At 43.4% G+C, this 21,724-nt stretch overlaps 1 protein-coding gene across 4 annotated transcripts; it reads left to right on the plus strand.

Annotated features, from left to right (window-relative positions):
* Window positions 1–12,112: 12,112 nt before the first annotated feature.
* On the plus strand, window positions 12,113–18,714 carry BATF3 (basic leucine zipper ATF-like transcription factor 3). Of its 4 annotated transcripts, none has more exons than XM_015857308.2 (4): window positions 12,113–12,806; window positions 13,391–13,495; window positions 15,425–15,535; window positions 18,202–18,295. In XM_015857308.2, the coding sequence occupies exons 1-4, from the start codon at window positions 12,693–12,695 to the stop codon at window positions 18,274–18,276; spliced, it is 405 nt and encodes a 134-aa protein (XP_015712794.1). In that variant the 5' UTR covers window positions 12,113–12,692; the 3' UTR covers window positions 18,277–18,295. The 4 variants fall into 4 exon arrangements, with proteins under 4 accessions (XP_015712794.1, XP_015712793.1, XP_015712792.1 ...); XM_015857307.2 differs by having other exon boundaries at window positions 12,121–12,806; window positions 15,425–15,606; window positions 18,273–18,295; XM_015857306.2 differs by having other exon boundaries at window positions 12,129–12,806; window positions 15,425–15,652; window positions 18,293–18,714.
* Window positions 18,715–21,724: the final 3,010 nt, after the last annotated feature.

The following is a 21,724-nucleotide window of genomic DNA, read 5'->3' on the forward strand; positions in this document are numbered from 1 at the left end:
CTGAATTACTTAAGGATCTGTTCTTTACTAGAGAAAGGTAGTTTAGAAACTCTCACAACATCTGATATTGACATGGGAAAGTAATAAGGTTTAACTGATTTTAATGGCAGCTGTCTTGCTAGAAAGTCTGCAGAAAGCTTTTAGAAAGTCGCTGTTCCAAAAGATAATTTTTAATTCAGGTTGGGAAAGAGCATGTTCCACTTCAACAACTTCACTCATAAGAATAAATGGAGTGTACAAAATCTGATGGACTAGGGCATGCCGATCTATTCTTAAAGCTAGAATGAAGCAGTAGGGTGGATCCAAGTATAAATGATTATTTGAAACCACAAAATGGTTTGGGTCAGGAGGGACTTAAGACTCTCTAGTTCTGACCCTTTGGCCTGTGCCCAGATACTTCCCACTAGTCCTCATTGTGAGCAGGAGGCTTGAATCAGAAGGGACCAGAGAGCCCTTGCAAGCTGAGTGATTTTGTATGGATGTCATTGGCCAACAGTTCATCTCTATCAAGAGACCAAATAGGAGGTCTATTGCTACTATTTAATATACAAATAAGAGGTTATTATTGCTATGTAATCATATATTTAGAGGTAATCCATACAGTATAATTATATTCTTTTGAATAATCATGGACATTCTTGGTAATCTGGTGTCCAAAGACAGTTTCTGTACAATCTGTGTGCTTGCCTATGTTAACAATAGATTTTCATTGCCTGCAACATGATGATTTTTGCAGTTCTGTGAAGCCAAAAACGCAGATATGTTGAGTTGGCAAATGTAGTAATAGCACCCTGGTTTTTGTCTGGAAGCTTCTACAGCTGTAGGTGGACATCTAGAATGCCAACGCTCCCATATACTTTTTAATGGCAAATCTAAAACAATAAGGAATCCCACCAACTCTCAAAACTTGTTGGTTTTGGTTTTTAACTTTCTGAGGTTTATTATTGCCTGTTTCTGCACAGTTTGACCAAGAGAGGGTGCTCAAAATCCATTTGTTACCACTAGATTGACAATAACACATGGCTTGCAAGCTATATTCAACGTTATGGAAAACTGTGAATGTAAATTCTAAGAAATTTTCAAAATTAAATGTAAAAATTATAAAGCCAAGACCGCTGATGGGGTTTGAAGTCACTGCTGATGGAAAAAAAGAGCTATAGGTGTGCAAATGGAAGAATATAGAAATATATGCTGTCTCTCAGTTATGAAAGGTTAGGATTTAATACTGAGCTGTTAGTTCTGTTTTCTTCCATAACTCATAATTGTTTTGGTCTATAATGATGGTTTTGTTGCATGCTTGCCATGCTCAGGTGCCAACCTCAAAATACTTGAAGATCAGCTTGATGAGCTGATAGTAGAGACAGCAACAAAACGCAAGCAGTGGCCTAAGAAGATCCTTGTGCATGCAGTCCAGACCATGAAAGCAGAGCAAGAGATGTTGGTGAGTAATTTGAAGGAGCAAATCATCAAATGTTGACCTTTAAGTTTCTTCTTAGAAACTAAAGAAAGAAGAAAGGTTGTATGGATTGTGAATAGCTTCACTGATTTCTTTTTCTTTTTTTAACACTGGGTGTAATCGTTGGCATTAGGCAGCCCAGTCATGTTCCTAGTTGCTCAGTTTCTTTTCTGCAGTTACATTAGGACTCCTTCTTTGCTTACTTGCAGGTTAATTAGGTGTCAGTTCTCTTATTCACTTTGCTATCCTAAAGAGTTGTAACCTCCTCCTCATCTCCTGAAGTACATTTCTTAAGTGTCCAGCTTTTGAATGCATTCTTAAACCATCTTGGTTTTCTGGCAGGTTAATGGCTTAATGATAGGTGCTTTATTGTATGATTTTGGAGGGGAAAAAAAGCCATCTGAATCTTTAGGAGTAAAAGACAGGGCTGCCTGTACCTCAGTGCATTGTTTGAGCCGTTTCTGTGTGAGCACATTTGTGAACAGATTAGATAAAGAAAGAACTGGGGAAAACGCTCTCCCTTTCTGAATGGGACTGATGACAAAACACGAGTGTATAGGACCAGTACTGATTAACATCTCCATCAGTGATCTGTATGACAGGACAGTGTACCCCCAGTAAGTTGGCAGACAGCACACCGGGAATGACTGATGCACTGCATGGTTGTGCTGCTGTTCAGAGGGACCTGGATGTGCTGAGGAAATGGGCTGACATGGAAACTCATGAAGTTCAGTGAAAGATGATACTTGGAGGAGAAATAATGCACCAGACCAGACTTCCTCACAGCTGGAAAGCAGCTTTGCCGAGCAGGCCCTGACTGACAACCTGACTGTGAGCCAGAAACGCACCCTTGTGGCCAAGGAGGCCAACAACGTCTTGAGCTACGTTAGGAAGAGCGCTACCAGCATGCCAAGGGTGTGATTCTTTCCCTCTTCTCAGCCCTGGGGAGCTGCATCGGAAGTACTGAGTCTGGCTCTGGGCTCCTCGCTGTGAGGAAGATGTGCACAAACTGGAGCAAGTCCAGCGATGAGTCATTGGTGTGATGGGATTGCTCAGCCTAGAAGAGAGAAGTCTTGGGTGTATCTGAGCACTGTGTACAAATATTGCATGCAATAGGAGAGGAAGGTGCGACTCCTGCTCATCTCAGTGTTTGGACAGTGCTCTCAGACATAGGGTTTGAATTTTGGGTTGTTCTGTGTGGAGCCAGGAGCTGGGCAATGTGATCCATGTGGGGCCCTTCCGACTACGGATATTCTGCAATTCTGTGAAAGTTTGCTATTGCATAACAAGATTTAACAGGACCATTTGGAAAAGGAGAGCTGTTTTCCACCTGAATCCTAATGTAGATGACTTATTTAGGATGCTTTACTCTTCAGCTGGCTTTCTTCTGTTTTTGTGAATGGTTCCTTAGGAATCAGAGCTGTTTCTTGTTTTTTTTCCCTCAGTTGTTCAGCAGATGGTAACGATTCTTCCAAAACATCTGGGTTTTAATTTAGAAATTCTCATGCTTTTATAATTAGAATTCCATAAACTAAAGCAGATTCTGGAGACGTGTTCTCACTGAACTTAACCGTGTTAATCAGAACGTTCTTTTTAGTAGTTGAGTATCTATAACCTAAACATCTAATACACTCTGTGTAAATAATTCCACCACCATCTCCTTCTGTTGACCTTTCTCCATTGTTCTAACTGCTCTGTATACATTAGATATCTGTTAAAGGAAGGGGACGATTCAGATTTTTTCTGTTTTGAATTTGCAGAAGCTGTACCAGCCTGTCGTAACACCAGAAGAGATTAAAACACAGCCTTCTCAAGGTAATGATTTCTGAGGGAGGGCAGCAGTACCAAGGGAACACTTGCCTTCCTTTACTGCCTAGCAACAAACATTTAAGGAGTTTTATTTCTTGAAATTTATTTAACTTTACTGACTGAATTAACTAAAATAGCCAGAAGTTTGTTATAATTAAAGTATTGCTGCTTTAGTTTATTAACCTGTATGCATTTCTCTTATTCTGAATGCTCCCTGCTGTTATATGCGGTGCTTAAAGGCAGAAGATGCCATTATGAGGGCACGGGAAAGAAACAAATATTCACTCTTTCTCTTACCTCTATTCACCCTCTATTCTTGTCTCTTTTCTTCTACTGGTGGAGGCAAGATGTGGAACTAGATGGACCGCTGACATTATACTTTGACCATTCTTGTGTTCCTTCCTATATAAATACTAGAAATGCTTCAGTATCTCTTCCTAATCAGGCAGCTTCCTTGAGGAATTGAAAGCTTTCCTGTGGTACTCACTGCTGGTGGGGTTGACTCTCCTCACTTGTCAAGCATGTATCAAATTTTGTTCTGCTTATGTTAAACTGTGGGAAATGTCCAAAGTTTGCTGCATGCTTTTGAAAGGCTATTCCTTGTTCTGAGGCATTTGTATAAGATGATGTGTACTTTGCAGTAGTAGAATAGGGGGTGCTTTTTCTGTAGCTGGCCAAAAGAAACGCCTTTCATTTTTTCAGTACATAAAAGCATGTCAGAGTTTATGTAGGTTGCTCCAAAAGTAATGCCTCATATTTGTTCCCATGCAAACTATAAGAGATACAAAGAGCACATTAAGCTTATTTGATAGATCAGATTCTTAGCTACAAAAGACTGTTTTTCAATACTCACCACTGTTAGCTGTGCATTTTAGCCAGTGATGAACAAGAGCCTTAATGCACACTGGTAAAAATTTGCACCCATGGAAGTAACCCACGGTTTCACAGCTACTATGACAATGTCATTGCTAGGAAAATGTTGCCCATGCAGTCCATCTTTCATTGGCCCAAATAGATGGAAGTCAGAAGTCTTCCATGAAGGGCACCAAATCTGAGCTATGCATTCTGTGTGGCAGGACAGCCCTGCTAAGATCGGCAATATGCTCCGTAGTCTCCAGACTGATATGGGGCCTGGCTTCATTGTGTTGCAAGAGAAAGGTTGCTCTGTTCCCTGTCCTGACTCTGGAAGTCCAATCCTTTGTCTTAATCAGCATCGGGATGTAGTGGTCGGAGTTGGGTTCCAGGAAATCCAGAAGGATGGCACACATGATTCCCATTCCATAGGGAGCTAGGAGATATGGCTCAGTGGTTATACTATGGTAAAGGGGGGACGGTTGGACTAGATGATCTAGTAGGTCCTTTCCAACCTTGTGATTCTATGATCATTCCTTTCCTATCACAAACTACAGTGCTCATCACTTTACCCACTGAGGGCTATGTCTTAACCTTTTTCTTTGATGGGGACGTCACGTGTCACTGCTCTGTAGATTGATGTTTTGTCTCCAGCTCACAGTGCTAACATGATGGTAATGATGTGATCCTGGAAACAGTCACCTTCAGACTTGTATTGATTCAGTAGGTCCTGACAGATTTGCATGCAGTGTTCCTGTGTAGGCATTCATGAGACCCACTTGGTGCAGACTCTGTGATATCCCAATGTATCCAGCATCGTATCCAATGCATTGAAGCAGATATTCAGCTCCAAACACAGTTCTCCAGTTGTAATCTGCCAGTCTGTGTGGATAAGCTGATCTAGGCACTCTTCATTCTGTGGTGTGACAGCTGTGCATGGCTGTCCAGAACATGGCTTGTATTTCATGTTAGCGCCATGACTGCTGAAATGCACCACCCACTTCTTCACTGTGCTCACATCCACTGTCTGGTCTCCATCAGCATTTGGCAAACACTGATGAATGTCAATGGATGCCGTTTGTTCTGCATGGAGGAATTCAGTGACCCACCTTTGCTTGATACTTAGTCCCATGTCAGATGCCATTTTGTCAGACTGCTCCTCTGCTGCCATCTGTCTCGTAGCAATGACATGTAACGGGATATTGGTGGGGAGGTTCATTCCCTACTGCTGTACCACCACCATCTGCCTCTGACATCACAGGCCAACATCATAAAACAGGAGGCAGTACTTTTGGAGCAGTCTACCAGTGCTGTTTTAAGTGGGCAAACATGGTAAGAGAACTGTCTATGGGTCACTTCACATGCTGTAAAGTGGTGTAACAAGCAGAGGTGTTAAATTAAGTTTGAGAAGCAAGGCTGGGCTTCTCGCTCTGCTGATCTGGCTTCACTCTAGGCATCATTTCCTCTTTGTAAACAGGAGATGTTGCTTCCAGAAGTGCCAGCCTGTGCAGCAAAGCAGCTAAGAGGAGCAGCAAGGAGTGTCACTTCATGTCTGCATCTCTTTTGGTTTCTAGAGTGTAGTTCTACGCTCTTCTCATATGAATTAAGTACTCACAATGTAGTAAGATCTTGCATTATGGTTTTACTTTTTTTATGTTGGGTAGCTGCAAAGCCTCAGTCAAGACAGCATAGAGTTTGTGCTGAATATTAGTATTATGTAGTATTTGGGAAGTTTATGTATCCCAGTTTAGCAAGTACAGCGGCCAGAAACAAAAAATGTTTAGATTACTCAATATCTTTCATTTCCTCTTTTCATTTCCCTACATTTTGGAAAGCCTTGAACACTGAGGAATATACTGTCCATGCTGTCCATGTAAAGCTGAAGTCCTGCAGGCAAATCTCATTTAATTGCATGTCAGTCTTTCTGTATAACTGGAATAATCACTGGAATTATTTTTACTTCTTTCTTCTACTTCCTTACAACTTCATAGTCTTCTAATCCCCATATTCTACTACAAGAATTCCTTTTTACAGACGTGTTCTTTTAGAGAATGTCCATCATAGACATCTGCATTGTATTTGAAGAGGCTACTACTTCAATATTTTTTCTTCCAAATTCTGACTGTGCTTTTTAGAATCCGTATCCATAGCTTCCTAGGCCATGTTTGATAACCACCGTTGGCACATAGCACAGACAATTCAACAAAACACCGTCTCTTGCTGTGTATTACATTTCAGCAGGAGGTCACTGTCACCCTGCACTAGAAAGCCGTGACTGACTTAAATCATCTTCAGTAGCATTAATTAGATTGACTTCAAAGCAGATCTGTGTTTTTCTCTGAAATGGTTTAGGTCTGCATGTACCATCTAAAGTGGTGTTCTTCTGCAGGCACTGATGACACCCTACAGACAAATATAAGTGATAGGTGACACAGCTTAGTTCCCAGGGGCACACTTACTGAGCTGCTGATTTTAAGTTTTTGTTGCTGGCATGGTGCCTCAAGCGGGATAATGGCAGAGAGCATGCAAAGCTGCTTTGTAATAACTTGAAAACTTTAACTCCTGAACAGAAGAATTACTGTTTGTAAACCAGTCATCACAAATGTGTACCATGTTGATGATCATATTGCTACTGCAGTCCAATGTTTTCCCCCAGTATTCTGCAATCCTGTTTGCCTCAGTTTTCCTGAAAGCTTCTTTTTTCTTGCTTTTGTTTGTTAACCCAATCGGATTAGTGACTTGGTTCTTTTTTACTCCTGCTTGGAAATTAAGCCAAAATGAAAAGTAGCTGCTTTATTTTGTTTTTCCTTTAGTAAAAGCTGAGTTGTTGTTATTAGACTGAAGTTGTAAGACTGAGCATTTCCCACCTCCATGGAATTATTTTCCTTCATCAATTTTCTGCAGTTACATTTATCCTTTGGATTTTTTTCCCCCACAATGTAATAATGAATTTGAAAGACTGAGAAACAGATCTGTTTATTTTTAACCTCCTCCTTTATACACGTACTGTCTCTGTGTCTCATGTTTTGGACAAGCTGTAGGATTTCTAGCAAAGAACTCTGTGGCTCGCAATATTTGAGACCTCTGTGCACTGCTGCGTTTTGCATGACTAAAAGTAGTAAGAGTAAGATGAAGCGCATCAGCTGTCATCACCAACACTAATTGAAGAGATATGTTGTACGTTTAATTTTACAGAGGGAGTCCACTGCTTTGCATGCCCAGTGTTAAGAAGTCAGTAGTGAGTATCAGGGAAGGAGGGGAAGAGTTACGTATCGGGAGCTTATTGCAGCTTTGTGTTTTTCTTAGGTGCTTACATGGCAGATCTGAAGCAGGTGACCGAAATGGCATCCGAGCAGATTGGTGAGGCAATGAAGGTGAGATCTATGTGTGCTCCAAGGGGATTTTTTTTGTTTCATTTTCTTGTTTTGATGATGTCATGAAATGAGGGTTGTAATTTATCTTTGTACAAAAAAAGCCTCCATGTACTTTGGAAGCAAGTATGTCCTTTGGTTCGTATTACTGAAGTTACATCCGTAAAGAATTCTCTCTCAGTTGTAGTGGGAAAGAAGAACACCCTCTGACTTTGGGAAATATTTCTTACAGAGATTTTAAAACCTGCAGCATCTGAAAAATATTTTCTGAAGACCGGTGTAACTTTGTGTTGCGTGTGACATTTAGGAGAAAGCTTTCCACACAGGGAGAGGTGACGCACTGGAACAGGTTGCCCAAGGAGGTTGTGGATGCCCCATTCTGGGAGGCATTCAAGGCCAGGCTGGATGTAGCTCTGGGCAGCCTGCTCTGGTGGTTGGTGACCCTGCACGTAGCAGCGGGGTTGAAACCAGATGATCATCGTGGTCCTTTTCAGCCCAGGCCAATCTATGATTCTGTGGTCTGTTACTGTAGCATCACTTTACACATGAACTTAACTGTGTTCCTGTGATATTGATTCAGTCTAGAAATGGAATTAAGGAACATTTAACTTAGCGTACACATGCACTCTGAATGCAGACCCTTGTCACTGCTAGGCTGGTAGTTGAGTTCCCAGCCTTCACCTGCCTTCCTGAGGATCATCTCTGCAGACACTGAAGCTTTTGTGCCTCTCAGAATCTAATTAACATATCTCTCTCATTGTAACCATTGCTTTTCCCATGTAACTTGAGATACTTGATTTGTTTTTGCAGTCTCTCCCAGCACTAATAGAAAGAGCAGAAGGTTTTTCCCAAGCGTTAACTTGGCAACCAACCTTGGAACTCTGCAAGCTGCGTCAAGAAGTCTTTGCTGGTTGTAATGCAAAGGAGGGAAATAGTGTCCAAAACTTTGTGTCACCAGCAGAAGTCACACCGACAGACGCTGATACCGCTAACAGTCCTTACACTTTGTTCAAAAGAAAAAAAGCTGCAGATACACCACAGAGAAAATACTACCCGCTTCGACGGAGGAAAATTACCCTCAGCACGTAGATTTCTCATTTAGTATTTCAAGATCGGCAATTCAGAAATATTCTTGTGCAGTGTTTTCAGTTTTTTTTAAACAAAACAAAACAAACTTATTCTACTCTCTGATTCAGTGCTGTAAAAGAGAGCTTCCTTGATCATTTAGTCTTTTGATTCTTTTAAGTATTTCTCTTACTGTTACACTGGTGGTATACAAAAGCCTGTATGTACCAGTCACACCTGATACCCAGCAAGTATGTTTACTGATTAACTCTCTTCTTCTGCCCTTTTATTACAGCATTTGTTACCCTCGGTCTTTGTGCTGTGCAAGTGCTTTATGTGTGTGGGCACTCCTTTTGTAAAGCACTAAGTGCTCGTATACAGCAGGCACATCTTTGAAGATGTTGGAGAATGTTTAGTTCTCCTGACGATACTTCATTTATACTGAGTTTGGGTATTTAATAAATAAACTTAAAATGGTTTCAGACTGGAGCATATGAAACCCACCGATTTTAATACAACATTTTAGTTTTTAGAAAGCCCACATGCAAATCTAAAGTTGATCCCTCCTGTTCCGCCTCTGAGGTAGTCTTTTAGGTCAGCAGGGCTTGTTAACAGTCATCTTGATTTGAACTTGGAATTGTAATAATTATATATATTTCTTTGCAGTGTGCTCTTCTGCACAATGATTTGACCATCTGCGTTTTACCATCTGATATTTCAGTTTGTTTAACTGATTTATGCAGTCTAGGGGTTTCCTGGACAATAGATGTACACATTACAGGATCTGACTTGGCCTCTGTTTGTGCTATTTGACTAAACTTACCAAAAAAAATCCAAAACAGTACAGATGAACAGTCCATTGGATTGAGTTAGCTTGTTTTTTGTATAAGCACAGTAGTACCTAGACATTTACATAGTAGTATTAAATTAAGCATTTCAGTGCCTTAGCCACTGAAAACTTTCCAGCTTATGACTGCATATGCTTACAGTAAGTACTTGTGTCTAACTAATATGTAATGTATTCCCTCCTGCAGTACAGAGAGGGTGTTTAGGAAGCTTTGCTAATGGAATGTAGTGCAGTGAGAAGGCAGGTGCAGCTTGATGTCTAGAGACTGACAGTCTTCAAGGAAATGCATGACAGATTGTAGCATCATTTATGTTGTGAAGGTGAGCACCTGTAGTAGGACTTTGTATATTAAATCGTATGTAAATATTTCCTATCACTTTTGTATATACAAACTTCTGTTTTTATACAATGTAAATTAAATCAATTAAGAAAGATCCAAGGTGTGGGTAGCGTCTGTCCTAGTCCTGCAGTACGTTGTGACTGAACAGTTAGTGTATTAGTACTTTAGAAGACATCTGTGTTAAATTTGGGCTGGAGTAACTGAAGTAGTTCCATTTACTGCCTTTGAACTTACGACTGCTATTAATCACAGGGCTACAAAGCTTCTAACATAAGAGAGGACAGGATGTGAGAGGGACTGGAACTGCAGAGCTGAGGAACGTGTGACCGGGACAGTTTTTTGCACAGTGAATTCTGTTTGTTTGAGTGTGTATTCTGATTGAAAATCCCCACTGTTGCACTAATGCATATATCTTCACCAAGCACTGCAGGATTTTGTGTGTCTACTATTACAGTATTCAAGTATTTTTAATATTTTTTCTTATGGTAATAGAAAGAGGTATATCTCTTTCAAGAGGTCCCATCTAAAATGACCAATGTAAGACAAATGTCTTAGGAAATAAGGAGAGTGAGCAGTGTGGATTTAAGGGCTAGCAAATGAATTAAGGACTTCATCCTACAGTGCCTGTTAGAGGCAAGAGTTTGCAAGGCAGCCAGTCTACAGGGGTTTGAAAGAAGTGGGAATAGATGTCTGCTGCCCTGATCGAAGGCAGCCAGGCCCAGTTCTGCCACCCTCCTTTCAATCAATGGGTAAAAAAAAAATGCATTTGGGAACGCTACCCAAATAAATGATATCAAGAAAACCAGTTGATTCCCAGTGCAATGTATCAGCTATGAATTTACACATTTTTAGTGGCTGCTTTTGGCCAAACAAGGTGAAGAGCTGAACATTGAACGTTCAGCTGCTTTCCCAATGATAAATAAAAATTTCTACAGCAAGTGGTATTTCCAATTAGCAGTGTCTGTGATCTGTGTTTCCACTAACAGAAATACATTAAATATTCCTCTTCTTTCCCCCCCCTCCCCTTCCAGTAGCCTCTTGTCCTTCAGTTAACTTCATAGAAATGAGCAGTGTTGTGCAAGAAGGCTGTCTATTCAGGTTTCCACTGAAATGTCACAACATCCAAGCTTCTTATTTTTAACTTGGGCTGAATTGGTATTGCATCAAGAAACGTCTGGTCATTTTTCTTTATATAGCCTTTGGATTTTGTAAGGCAGCTCAATGGCGAAGGATGCTTGGGAATATTTGCAAACTTAGTTTGAGTTCTGTAGTTATTTTGGGTGAGATGAAGCATCTTACCACTTTTTAGGATGTGCTGCCTGAGGTTTGCATGGGTGAGCCATCCATACCCAGTGAAATATCACACATGGGCATTGTATCCGCACGCTTTTAGCTGTGTTTAGTTTTTAAACACTCCTCTCCCAGAAATCTTCATGCAGACACCAACATCTGTTTGTTTGAAAGTACGGGCATGTGGTGCTCTGGGACCCAGTTGTGACATACGCCACGTGTCTAAAAGAGCCACGCTAAGCCAAAGTGTTCAGCAACTGAGTCTGAAGGCGCGTGGGCTGTTCTGGTGCAGACAGAAGTCACTGATATGTTGCGATTATAAACCGTAAGCTCAGCGACCTAGACTGCATTCGGAGCTCATTTTTTCTCCTGCATAGAAGTACTGTGCCCTTACTACTGTGTTACTTGGAACTACTGTGTAGGCATTTCTACAGAAGCACAGGAGATAGCTTTAAAGACTTGTTCCCACAAGCAAATTTTGTTTTTTTTTTCATTTCCTTTACCACTTTGAGCACCAGCAGATTGTACCCAGGCCCAAGGGGACCTCCCTGTGACCTGTCACTCCTTGCGGGGTCCTGTAAACCTCCTCACCTTACAAATACAGGAGGAATTCTTACCAATAATTTACACATATCAATAAATTCTTGGAAAACTCGTTGTGACTTAGCTCTGTTACATCACCTGCTTGTGCAGCTGCTTCTAGGGCGCGTGTGTATGGCTCCTGTAACAGCATGAGCGCTTTGTGTGGAGTCATTCTGAAGCCCTACTTGTAGGAAGGGCTGTTTTTCTTCTCCAGACACAAATCTGCAAGCCTTCCCCATGCTGAGGGCCACAAAGACCAACAGCCCCAATAGACCCTTTGGCTCAATAGACCCTTGCCAAAATGCCTTGACCTCACGTGCATCCTATGACTGCATTGGATCTGCCAACTCTCTCTGAAAAGGCCTCTGAGGCTCAGTCCTCTGGGATTCAAGGAGCTCTGGGAAAGGTGAAGGCAATGCAGGAGGAGCTCTGAGGCACAGTGGGGTGAAGCGTTGCCCTGCAGAGCAGCCCTGGTCCGGCTTTCAGCGATGCTGACCTCAGTCTGACTCGTGGGCTCCAGGCAAGGCGATGTTTCTTTCATCAGCGTGAACTGTCAACCAGATCTTCCTGGAAGGATGATCTATATTTACTCCATTCGCAGCCTGCAACTTCATCTTCACCTAAGCTGAATGACTCAGACTTCGGGTGAAACGAGAAGAATAGGGAAGTGGCCGATTTATGAAGATACCTGGGGTTGATGACCGACTGCACAGCAGCTCAGGGGCACGTTCCTTAGCATGGACGTGCGTTGTCCCCGTGAGTCGCGAATATGTGGTGCTGTAGAAAGGATGTCTGTGGGTATCTGCGGGGGCACACAGCAATTCACTTCCTTCAGAGCACAGGGAGAAGATACGCTTCAGTTGCGACGTAGGAAGAGCGTTCAGAAGGATAAAAGCAGCATTGTTCGGGCTGCTAAAACATTCCGGGCAGAGCGCTCCAACAGGGAGACTTCTGTCCCGGCAACTACGTGTTCTGCGCTCATTGTCTTGCTTCGCCCTTACAAGAAACGTGCGGCATTTCCTTATTATTTAAAGGAACCGGGCGAGTAGCGAAAGTGAAAATCACTTTATCCCAGCCCAGATGCCTCGTCCTCACTCCAATGAACCCCGCCTTGCGCTCCTGCCCATTCTCCGCAGGTCGTGCCGCTTTGGAAAGCCGATGTCGCACGTGTTCCGCGGCCAGGAGTGCGCGGGGGTGAGTCAGCCGCGCAGCCCTCGGGCGGCTTTTGCGCGGCATCCTCGCGGGTTTCGCAAAAAGCCCCTCGGAGGCAGCGCTCGGGCCACGATGGCGTTTGAACCATCGGAGGGGCGGCGGGCGCGGCCAGCCCCGGGGTTCTCCGGGGGATTTTTGGGCGGCTCCTGCCCGGCAGCGCCGTGCCACGGGGGCCGCGGGCTTCCCCCCGGCTGCCGGGGGCCGGTCGGGCCGGGGCGCGGACCCCGCGAGCGCCACGTGAGCTCCCGGCGGCTCCGCCCCGGGGGCCGCGGCGGAGGCCCCCAGGTGCCGGGGCGGGGCGGGGGACGGCTCCGTGCCGCGGGGCCGAGCGCGGCGCCCCGGGGCGGGCGGCAGCCGGCGGGATGTCGTGCGGCGCCCCGGCCGCGGGCAGCGCGGTGCCGCGGAGCGCAGAGGGCGGCCAGCAGGTAGGGGAGGGACGGGCAGGGGTCGGGAAGGGCACGGCGGGGCGGCCGGGGGGCTCTGCCGAGGTTACGTGCTGGCTGCCGGCGGCGGCTCGGTGTGCCCGCCCGCACCTTGATGCCTAGAGAGCTGCTTCTGCCTTCCAGAGCCACGAAGAAGATGATAAGAAGGTGAGGAGGAGAGAAAAGAACCGAGTCGCCGCACAGAGAAGTCGGAAGAAACAAACGCAGAAAGCGGACAAACTTCACGAGGTGAGCGGGTACGCGGTGCTCCTGGGCGTGGAGACACGGACGCTCCAATAACGGGACGCTCCCAGCACGCCTGGACCTGCCGTCGGTGCGGGAGAGCCGGGCGCTGCCCGGTGCCCGCTCAGGAGCTGCCCGACGCTCCGCTCAGGTGGGACGAAGCGTTTCTGCCATCAGCGACACCGGGCAGGAGGGAGGTACGCGGTCGTGCCGGCAGCTCCCATCCCTGTGAGCACCTGCCGGCTGGATCCCAGGCTTCTCAGGGCTAATTCAAGCCCTTTGTGATGCGCTGGTGCTGAACCCGGAGCGCTCACAATGGCAGTGTGTGAACGCCTTGCGGAGAAGCTGGCGATGCAGAGGGGTGTTATGCTGCTCAGTGGTGCTGCTGGCTCAACTCAGTGCTGAAGCTGTGGTCTGAGGCAGAAATACCCAGTTGAAAAGGCTTCTTAGGAACTCCAGAACCTCCAAGCAAGAGAGCTGGGTGCAGTTAACTGCAGAACTCGTGTGCTCTGATAAATAGCAGTGGGTGTTTCCAGAATACCATGAAAGTATCTGATTCTTCCAGAAACTGTTAACGCTTCTCAGTATTACAATGCAGTGGTGTTTTATCATGTCCCCACTGTACACGCTGGAGGAGAAGAATTGCCGTTCTGTAGTTCAAGATGTTTCCTCACACAACAGTTCTGTAGTTGCAGGAATGGCTCAGCGGGTAGGTAGGTGTTGGTTGTGCTGCCTCAGTTGTGGCTTTGTTGGTTGCTCAGCTCCGGAGGCACAGCCTGTTGTCTCTCTTAGGTTGGAAGGATGGGGCAGCAGAGGCCAGGAGCTGTGAGGTGGAGAGCCTGGGGTTTGGTTTTTCCCTCATCTCCTCTGAGTCAGCACCCGAGACAGCCAGGTTTCTGTACAGGGGCAACCCCTGGCTTTTCTGGAGTCACTGCTGGGCCCTGTGCCGTTCCGCAGCCGCTCTGGTGTTCCTACTGGACTTGAAGCTCCTCCTCATGCTGGGAATCCTCGTTCTCAGATTTTCCCAACTGCAGGCAGATCTGGTTGAAGACATTCTTCCCTAGTAATAGCAGTTTGGTATTTTCTCCCCTGAAAACGGAACAGAACAACTGGAGGGCAATGCTTGTTCCATGGGCTTGGGGCACCAAGAGCAAAGTCAGAGCTGGGGATGCTGAGCCCTGCTGGAGTTTGGCTACAGTGACATGTTAGGAGGATTGCGTCTATTTTACTCCATGTGAGTGGATGCTGGAAGAGCATGAGGAAGGGCAAGGGTATACATAATGCTGCAGCAAGGAAGGGTGGCATATGTAGTGTGAGGCTGCCCAGAGGAGCACTGCATGAGGGGCATTCCCCACTGCCTGTGAACAGCCCTTTGAGGGCACGTGTAGGCCTTGAAGATCGCTCTGAAGCCTTCCCCAGGAGGTGAGATTGAGTGGGCGAGTGCTGAGCCCCAGGCCAGCAGTGAGGTGTGGACACCTGTAGGTTTTCCGTGGGCTGGCTCTAAAGCTCTCTTCTCTTTGGGATGAGAAGTCTTGGTGGCAGGGACATTTGAGACCTACAGTCAGCAAAAATGTGACATGTGAGTCTCACATCCGTCACAGGTGCTTGCTGCCAGTGAAGCCCTGGCTCAAAAGCATCTTGGGATCAAGATAACCAAAGCAGTGGTTGAAATTGCTTGTGACAAAGTGGGGCTTGGCAACAAGCTGGCACGATACTCAGCTCTTCCTGCTTCTAAGTTCCTGAGCATTTGAGCAGGTGACTGTAAGCCATGGGCTGGAGGAGAGCCCATGAGGTGTGCCTTCCAGCTGGTGACTTTCCCCACGTTGGTTTGGGGCAGGGTACTTCTTTCCTACAGTTTCATTAATATACTCAAGGTGGAGCACTGAAAAGAATGTTTTGCCTATGAATAAGGTTGTTTTTTTTCTTTCCTTTCAGGAATATGAATCTCTTGAGCAAGAAAATACCTCTCTGAAAAAAGAAATTGGAAAGCTAACAGATGAAATGAAACACTTGAGTGAAGTGTTGAAGGATCACGAAAAGATCTGTCCACTATTGCACTGCACCATGAACTTTGTGACCGTCCCAAGGCCTGATGCACTCAGCAGCTGCCTGCCCAGATGAGACATCTCCTCAACCGCTGTGAATTGTGATGTGTGAAAGTGCGCCTGCTTAAGGTGCAGATCTACCCTTGGAAGGGCTGGACTTGCCCACACAGCTCTTCTCCACGTGTTTCAGTTTTCTGAATGTCGGGAAAACATCAGTATAGGAAAAAAGACGGCTTGAACAACGACTCCTTTCTTTCATAGAATCTCCGAGCCATGATTTTGCGTTCAGAAATATCATGGTGCAATGCAGCCCACCATCGCTCAATGGAATGTAGATAGGGAAAACTACCAGCCTTGGGCTGAGATGCCTTTCTCCCACACACTCAGCACTAGCAACCCTTTGTCAGTTGTCATCCTTTTGTATCAGATTCTGGCTGCTGTTTTGTTTTTTGGTGTTGTTTTTTCCTCTAAACATATTTGGCTAATAAAAAGTGATAGTGATGTTCTGTCTTTATGGTGTTCTCCACCTTCTTTAATATCCAGTGTCCTTACAACATCTCTCCTCTTTCTTTGCTGGTCAAATCCAAAGTCTAATGGCAATCTTCCTGTCAGTGGTTTTACTGTTTGCTTATCACTACTTCATTAGACCTCCTTTTCAAATACATGTAACAAATAATTTTCCCCAGTCTTCGTTTCTCTACTATTCCAAATCATCATCTCTGCCAACTTCAATTCTAAAAATGTTTTCCACCTCAAAATATGACCCAGCAATGATTGCCTGCCTTATGTGGAAGAAAAGCAAAACGGAGTTTGCTGATTTTATACATTGTTTTAAAGAGCAGATTTTAAAATGTATTGGTTTAACACACCATACCCACTGGAAATGACCTGGAGGGTTATTTGTAATTGGGGATTGTTTGGATTTTTTTGGTGATGCAGTCTATTCATCCTTCATTTGAATATTGCTTCTGCTAAGTGATAGAATAAGACACCTACGCTGAACAATCATGCACATGTCCATGTCCACATGGCATTGTCTTAGACTAGAAACTCAAGTTCAACAGGAGGAGGGAGCCTTTGGTTTCTTTAGAAGTTTGCATTAGGTTGTTCCCAAGAGAATTTTCAATGCTTGCAGAAGCCACCTACAGCCTAAATGTGGTGTTCAAAGTTTCTTACAGTCCTGTAAAAACTGAGTCATCATGCAAAGTAAATCAGGTGTGCTCCCTGACAAGGAAAATGAAAGCTTCGGGACACTTTGTAATATGCTTTTTGGATACTGTCCTTGATAGGATTCCTTCTGTCACCCTTAAGAAAGGAAGTTATCTTGAGTATCTTCATCCACCCGCCCACATTCCTTCCTCCCCTGAATGCCACAGTGTAATTCAGGCTGAGCAGAGATGTAATGGAGAAGGTTGAACATATTGGAGATGAACAGCATTCATTTTTGAAGACTTCACTATAGCTTAGGATGGTTGGAGGCTGAAATTATATTTTACATCTTTTAAATATATACATGTAGCTGAGCTGAGGTTGGAATGAAAAAGAGCTAGCTCAAGTCAGGCACGAGCCAAAAGCCTCTCTCCTGTGTGGCCTCAGAAATGTGAGAAAAGTTCAGCCACCTTGCCTAGGATAGTCCATCCCAGCAGAACCCTCCAATTCTGTCCCACAGGTACTTTCTTCTAGAAGGAAAGGTCTAGTCACCTGTGTAAAATCCTCTTTATGCACTTACTCACGTAAACATCTGTCCAGAAAATGGCTCCAGAATTTCAGTAGTTCAAGATCTATTGAGTGTTCCTCAGTTGTAAGCAGGAACATCGTTCTGCTTTTCAAACTTAATCCGGTTTCTGCACTTAAGTTTATTGGCTTATTAATTATGTAATGTCTATGCAGAGTGTAAAATGAAAGGCAGCTGAATTTACAGCAATGTTGTGTGCTTGCAACAGCAACCTAAGCCCAAGGTCGTGCTGCTCTTCCTGGAAGAGCCCCACAGGATCCTTGGGGTCTCAAGTTCTTTCCCACACTCAGGTGTATCTCCAGAACTGTACATTGGGTCCGTGGGTAACAGCAGATTTTGAACTATCAGGGCCAGGTCTGCTTCTTCCTCCTGCATTTATTTCATCTCTTTATTTCCTAGCACTTTTATTAAAGGGTGTTGTGCATAATTCTTCTGTTTAATAGTTTAATCAAGGTATCTATTGCAGTGTTTTGTATTGATAAGTTCACAGGCAGCTGAGAACCGTAAGCAAAAGAAGTGAGCAAAATGAGTGTCCCAAGCTAAATAAATCCGAACTAGTGATGGACATTTGCAGAATTAATGTCCTTGCTAAATCATGTATTGAAAGGAACAATGTTAAAGCACTGGCTTATGTATCACTAACAAAATTATATGTATCCAGGTTGATCACACTACTTGCAGAAGCTCTTCATAAGGATATTGATTTACAAAGAGTTTTAAAACTGAAAGTATGTTCTGGAGCCTGGGATAATTGTAATGTGAATAGGGAACCAGAAAGGAGAACAGAAAGGAAAAGACCCATTTGTTAAGGAAGCAACAGAAAGTTCTTTATCAGAATCAGAGCTCTCCTTTTGCAGCAGGGTATTACGCCATCAGAAAAAAAAAAAAAAAAGTTTCATACCTATAAATGGCTAAAAAAGTGCTTGACGTANCCACTATTGCACTGCACCATGAACTTTGTGACCGTCCCAAGGCCTGATGCACTCAGCAGCTGCCTGCCCAGATGAGACATCTCCTCAACCGCTGTAAAATGGGAAATGTGAAGAACTGCCTGCTTAAGGTGCAGATCTACCCTTGGAAGGGCTGGACTTGCCCACACAGCTCTTCTCCACGTGTTTCAGTTTTCTGAATGTCGGGAAAACATCAGTATAGGAAAAAAGACGGCTTGAACAACGACTCCTTTCTTTCATAGAATCTCCGAGCCATGATTTTGCGTTCAGAAATATCATGGTGCAATGCAGCCCACCATCGCTCAATGGAATGTAGATAGGGAAAACTACCAGCCTTGGGCTGAGATGCCTTTCTCCCACACACTCAGCACTAGCAACCCTTTGTCAGTTGTCATCCTTTTGTATCAGATTCTGGCTGCTGTTTTGTTTTTTGGTGTTGTTTTTTCCTCTAAACATATTTGGCTAATAAAAAGTGATAGTGATGTTCTGTCTTTATGGTGTTCTCCACCTTCTTTAATATCCAGTGTCCTTACAACATCTCTCCTCTTTCTTTGCTGGTCAAATCCAAAGCCTAATGGCAATCTTCCTGTCAGTGGTTTTACTGTTTGCTTATCACTACTTCATTAGACCTCCTTTTCAAATACATGTAACAAATAATTTTCCCCAGTCTTCGTTTCTCTACTATTCCAAATCATCATCTCTGCCAACTTCAATTCTAAAAATGTTTTCCACCTCAAAATATGACCCAGCAATGATTGCCTGCCTTATGTGGAAGAAAAGCAAAACGGAGTTTGCTGATTTTATACATTGTTTTAAAGAGCAGATTTTAAAATGTATTGGTTTAACACACCATACCCACTGGAAATGAACTGGAGGGTTATTTGTAATTGGGGATTGTTTGGATTTTTTTGGTGATGCAGTCTATTCATCCTTCATTTGAATATTGCTTCTGCTAAGTGATAGAATAAGACACCTACGCTGAACAATCATGCACATGTCCATGTCCACATGGCATTGTCTTAGACTAGAAACTCAAGTTCAACAGGAGGAGGGAGCCTTTGGTTTCTTTAGAAGTTTGCATTAGGTTGTTCCCAAGAGAATTTTCAATGCTTGCAGAAGCCACCTACAGCCTAAATGTGGTGTTCAAAGTTTCTTACAGTCCTGTAAAAACTGAGTCATCATGCAAAGTAAATCAGGTGTGCTCCCTGACAAGGAAAATGAAAGCTTCGGGACACTTTGCAATATGCTTTTTGGATACTGTCCTTGATAGGATTCCTTCTGTCACCCTTAAGAAAGGAAGTTATCTTGAGTATCTTCATCCACCCGCCCACATTCCTTCCTCCCCTGAATGCCACAGTGTAATTCAGGCTGAGCAGAGATGTAATGGAGAAGGTTGAACATATTGGAGATGAACAGCATTCATTTTTGAAAACTTCACTATAGCTTAGGATGGTTGGAGGCTGAAATTATATTTTACATCTTTTAAATATATACATGTAGCTGAGCTGAGGCTGGAATGAAAAAGAGCTAGCTCAAGTCAGGCATCAGCCAAAAGCCTCTCTCCTGTGTGGCCTCAGAAATGTGAGAAAAGTTCAGCCACCTTGCCTAGGATAGTCCATCCCAGCAGAACCCTCCAATTCTGTCCCACAGGTACTTTCTTCTAGAAGGAAAGGTCTAGTCACCTGTGTAAAATCCTCTTTATGCACTTACTCACGTAAACATCTGTCCAGAAAATGGCTCCAGAATTTCAGTAGTTCAAGATCTATTGAGTGTTCCTCAGTTGTAAGCAGGAACATCGTTCTGCTTTTCAAACTTAATCCGGTTTCTGCACTTAAGTTTATTGGCTTTGATAGCAAAATTACAAAATTACAAAACCATGACAATTAATTATGTAATGTCTATGCAGAGTGTAAAATGAAAGGCAGCTGAATTTACAGCAATGTTGTGTGCTTGCAACAGCAACCTAAGCCCAAGGTTGTGCTGCTCTTCCTGGAAGAGCCCCACAGGATCCTTGGGGTCTCAAGTTCTTTCCCACACTCAGGTGTATCTCCAGAACTGTACATTGGGTCCGTGGGTAACAGCAGATCTTGAACTATCAGGGCCAGGTCTGCTTCTTCCTCCTGCATTTATTTCATTTCTTTATTTCCTAGCACTGTTATTAAAGGGTGTTGTGCATAATTCTTCTGTTTAATAGTTTAATCAAGGTATCTATTGCAGTGTTTTGTATTGATAAGTTCACAGGCAGCTGAGAACCGTAAGCAAAAGAAGTGAGCAAAGTGAGTGTCCCAAGCTAAATAAATCTGAACTAGTGATGGACATTTGCAGAATTAATGTCCTTGCTAAATCATGTATTGAAAGGAACAATGTTAAAGCACTGGCTTATGTATCACTAACAAAATTATATGTATCCAGGTTGATCACACTACTTGCAGAAGCTCTTCATAAGGATATTGATTTACAAAGAGTTTTAAAACTGAAAGTATGTTCTGGAGCCTGGGATAATTGTAATGTGAATAGGGAACCAGAAAGGAGAACAGAAAGGAAAAGACCCATTTGTTAAGGAAGCAACAGAAAGTTCTTTATCAGAATCAGAGCTCTCCTTTTGCAGCAGGGTATTACGCCATCAGAAAAAAAAAAAAAAAAAAAAAGAAAGAAAAAAAGTTTCATACCTATAAATGGCTAAAAAAGTGCTTGACGTATTTTAGCTGTAAAATGCTATACCCTGCAATGTGCAATGCGGTCTACATTACACTCACGTTATATTCTGATGAAGGCACATAGTGAAGATGAAGATAGTGAAGAAGGAGTACTATGAACTGCAGTCTTGTTTGTTCATGTAAAATATATGTGAAGGCTGACAAGTAAGTTTGGGATTTTCCCTTTTACGTTCACAGTGAAGGTGTTTGTCTACATTTGGTTAGCATGGATTTCCTCTTTTCTTTGAGTCTAATGAGAAATCAAAATCCTCACTTGGTTCAAACTTACACAAAGATACAAATATTCATTTCAGTGGCAGATGGAGTCCAATTTGGCCATTTGTCCATTCATTTCTTTCAGATCATGTTGGGTCCAATTCAAATCGATCATATTTTTAAAAGATCATTTTAGCTTTCAGATGAAAACAAAACAAAGAAAGAAAGAAATCAACAGAAAGACAAAATCAAGCTTCCCAAAACATCTACAGAGTAACAGAGATCAAATATTATACATGAAGAGAGTTAATTAGAGAAAAAGTCCTGTTCCTGCTCACTGATGTTTTGTATCAATGTCTACATTGATATGTTTACATACAGTGTTTACAGTCATATTCATGTAGTAATCCCAAGCCCTACAAAAAGTGCACTCTTTTTTAAGAACACAGTTAAAACAACCTATTCTACATCCACCACATCTTTGTGTTCTTCCTCCATTGTCTGCTTGTTCCTTCTATAATAGCTGCTGGTCTCCCCTACATTTGCTGCTATTTGCAGTAGCCCATGTATTCTCCTGTTATACAATTTGAGAT

This window comes from Coturnix japonica, chromosome 3 (assembly GCF_001577835.2).
Source record: "Coturnix japonica isolate 7356 chromosome 3, Coturnix japonica 2.1, whole genome shotgun sequence".
Taxonomy (NCBI): Eukaryota; Metazoa; Chordata; class Aves; order Galliformes; family Phasianidae; genus Coturnix; species Coturnix japonica.

Excerpts from the sequence above, each read along its gene's own strand:
- BATF3 (XM_015857308.2), top strand. The coding sequence starts at position 12,693 with ATGCCTCGTCCTCACTCCAATGAACCCCGCCTTGCGCTCCTGCCCATT. Across the intron at positions 12,807-13,390 it reads GCGGCCAGGAGTGCGCGGGG|AGCCACGAAGAAGATGATAA; the intron begins GTGAGTCAGCCG and ends TCTGCCTTCCAG. Across the intron at positions 13,496-15,424 it reads AAGCGGACAAACTTCACGAG|GAATATGAATCTCTTGAGCA; the intron begins GTGAGCGGGTAC and ends CTTTCCTTTCAG.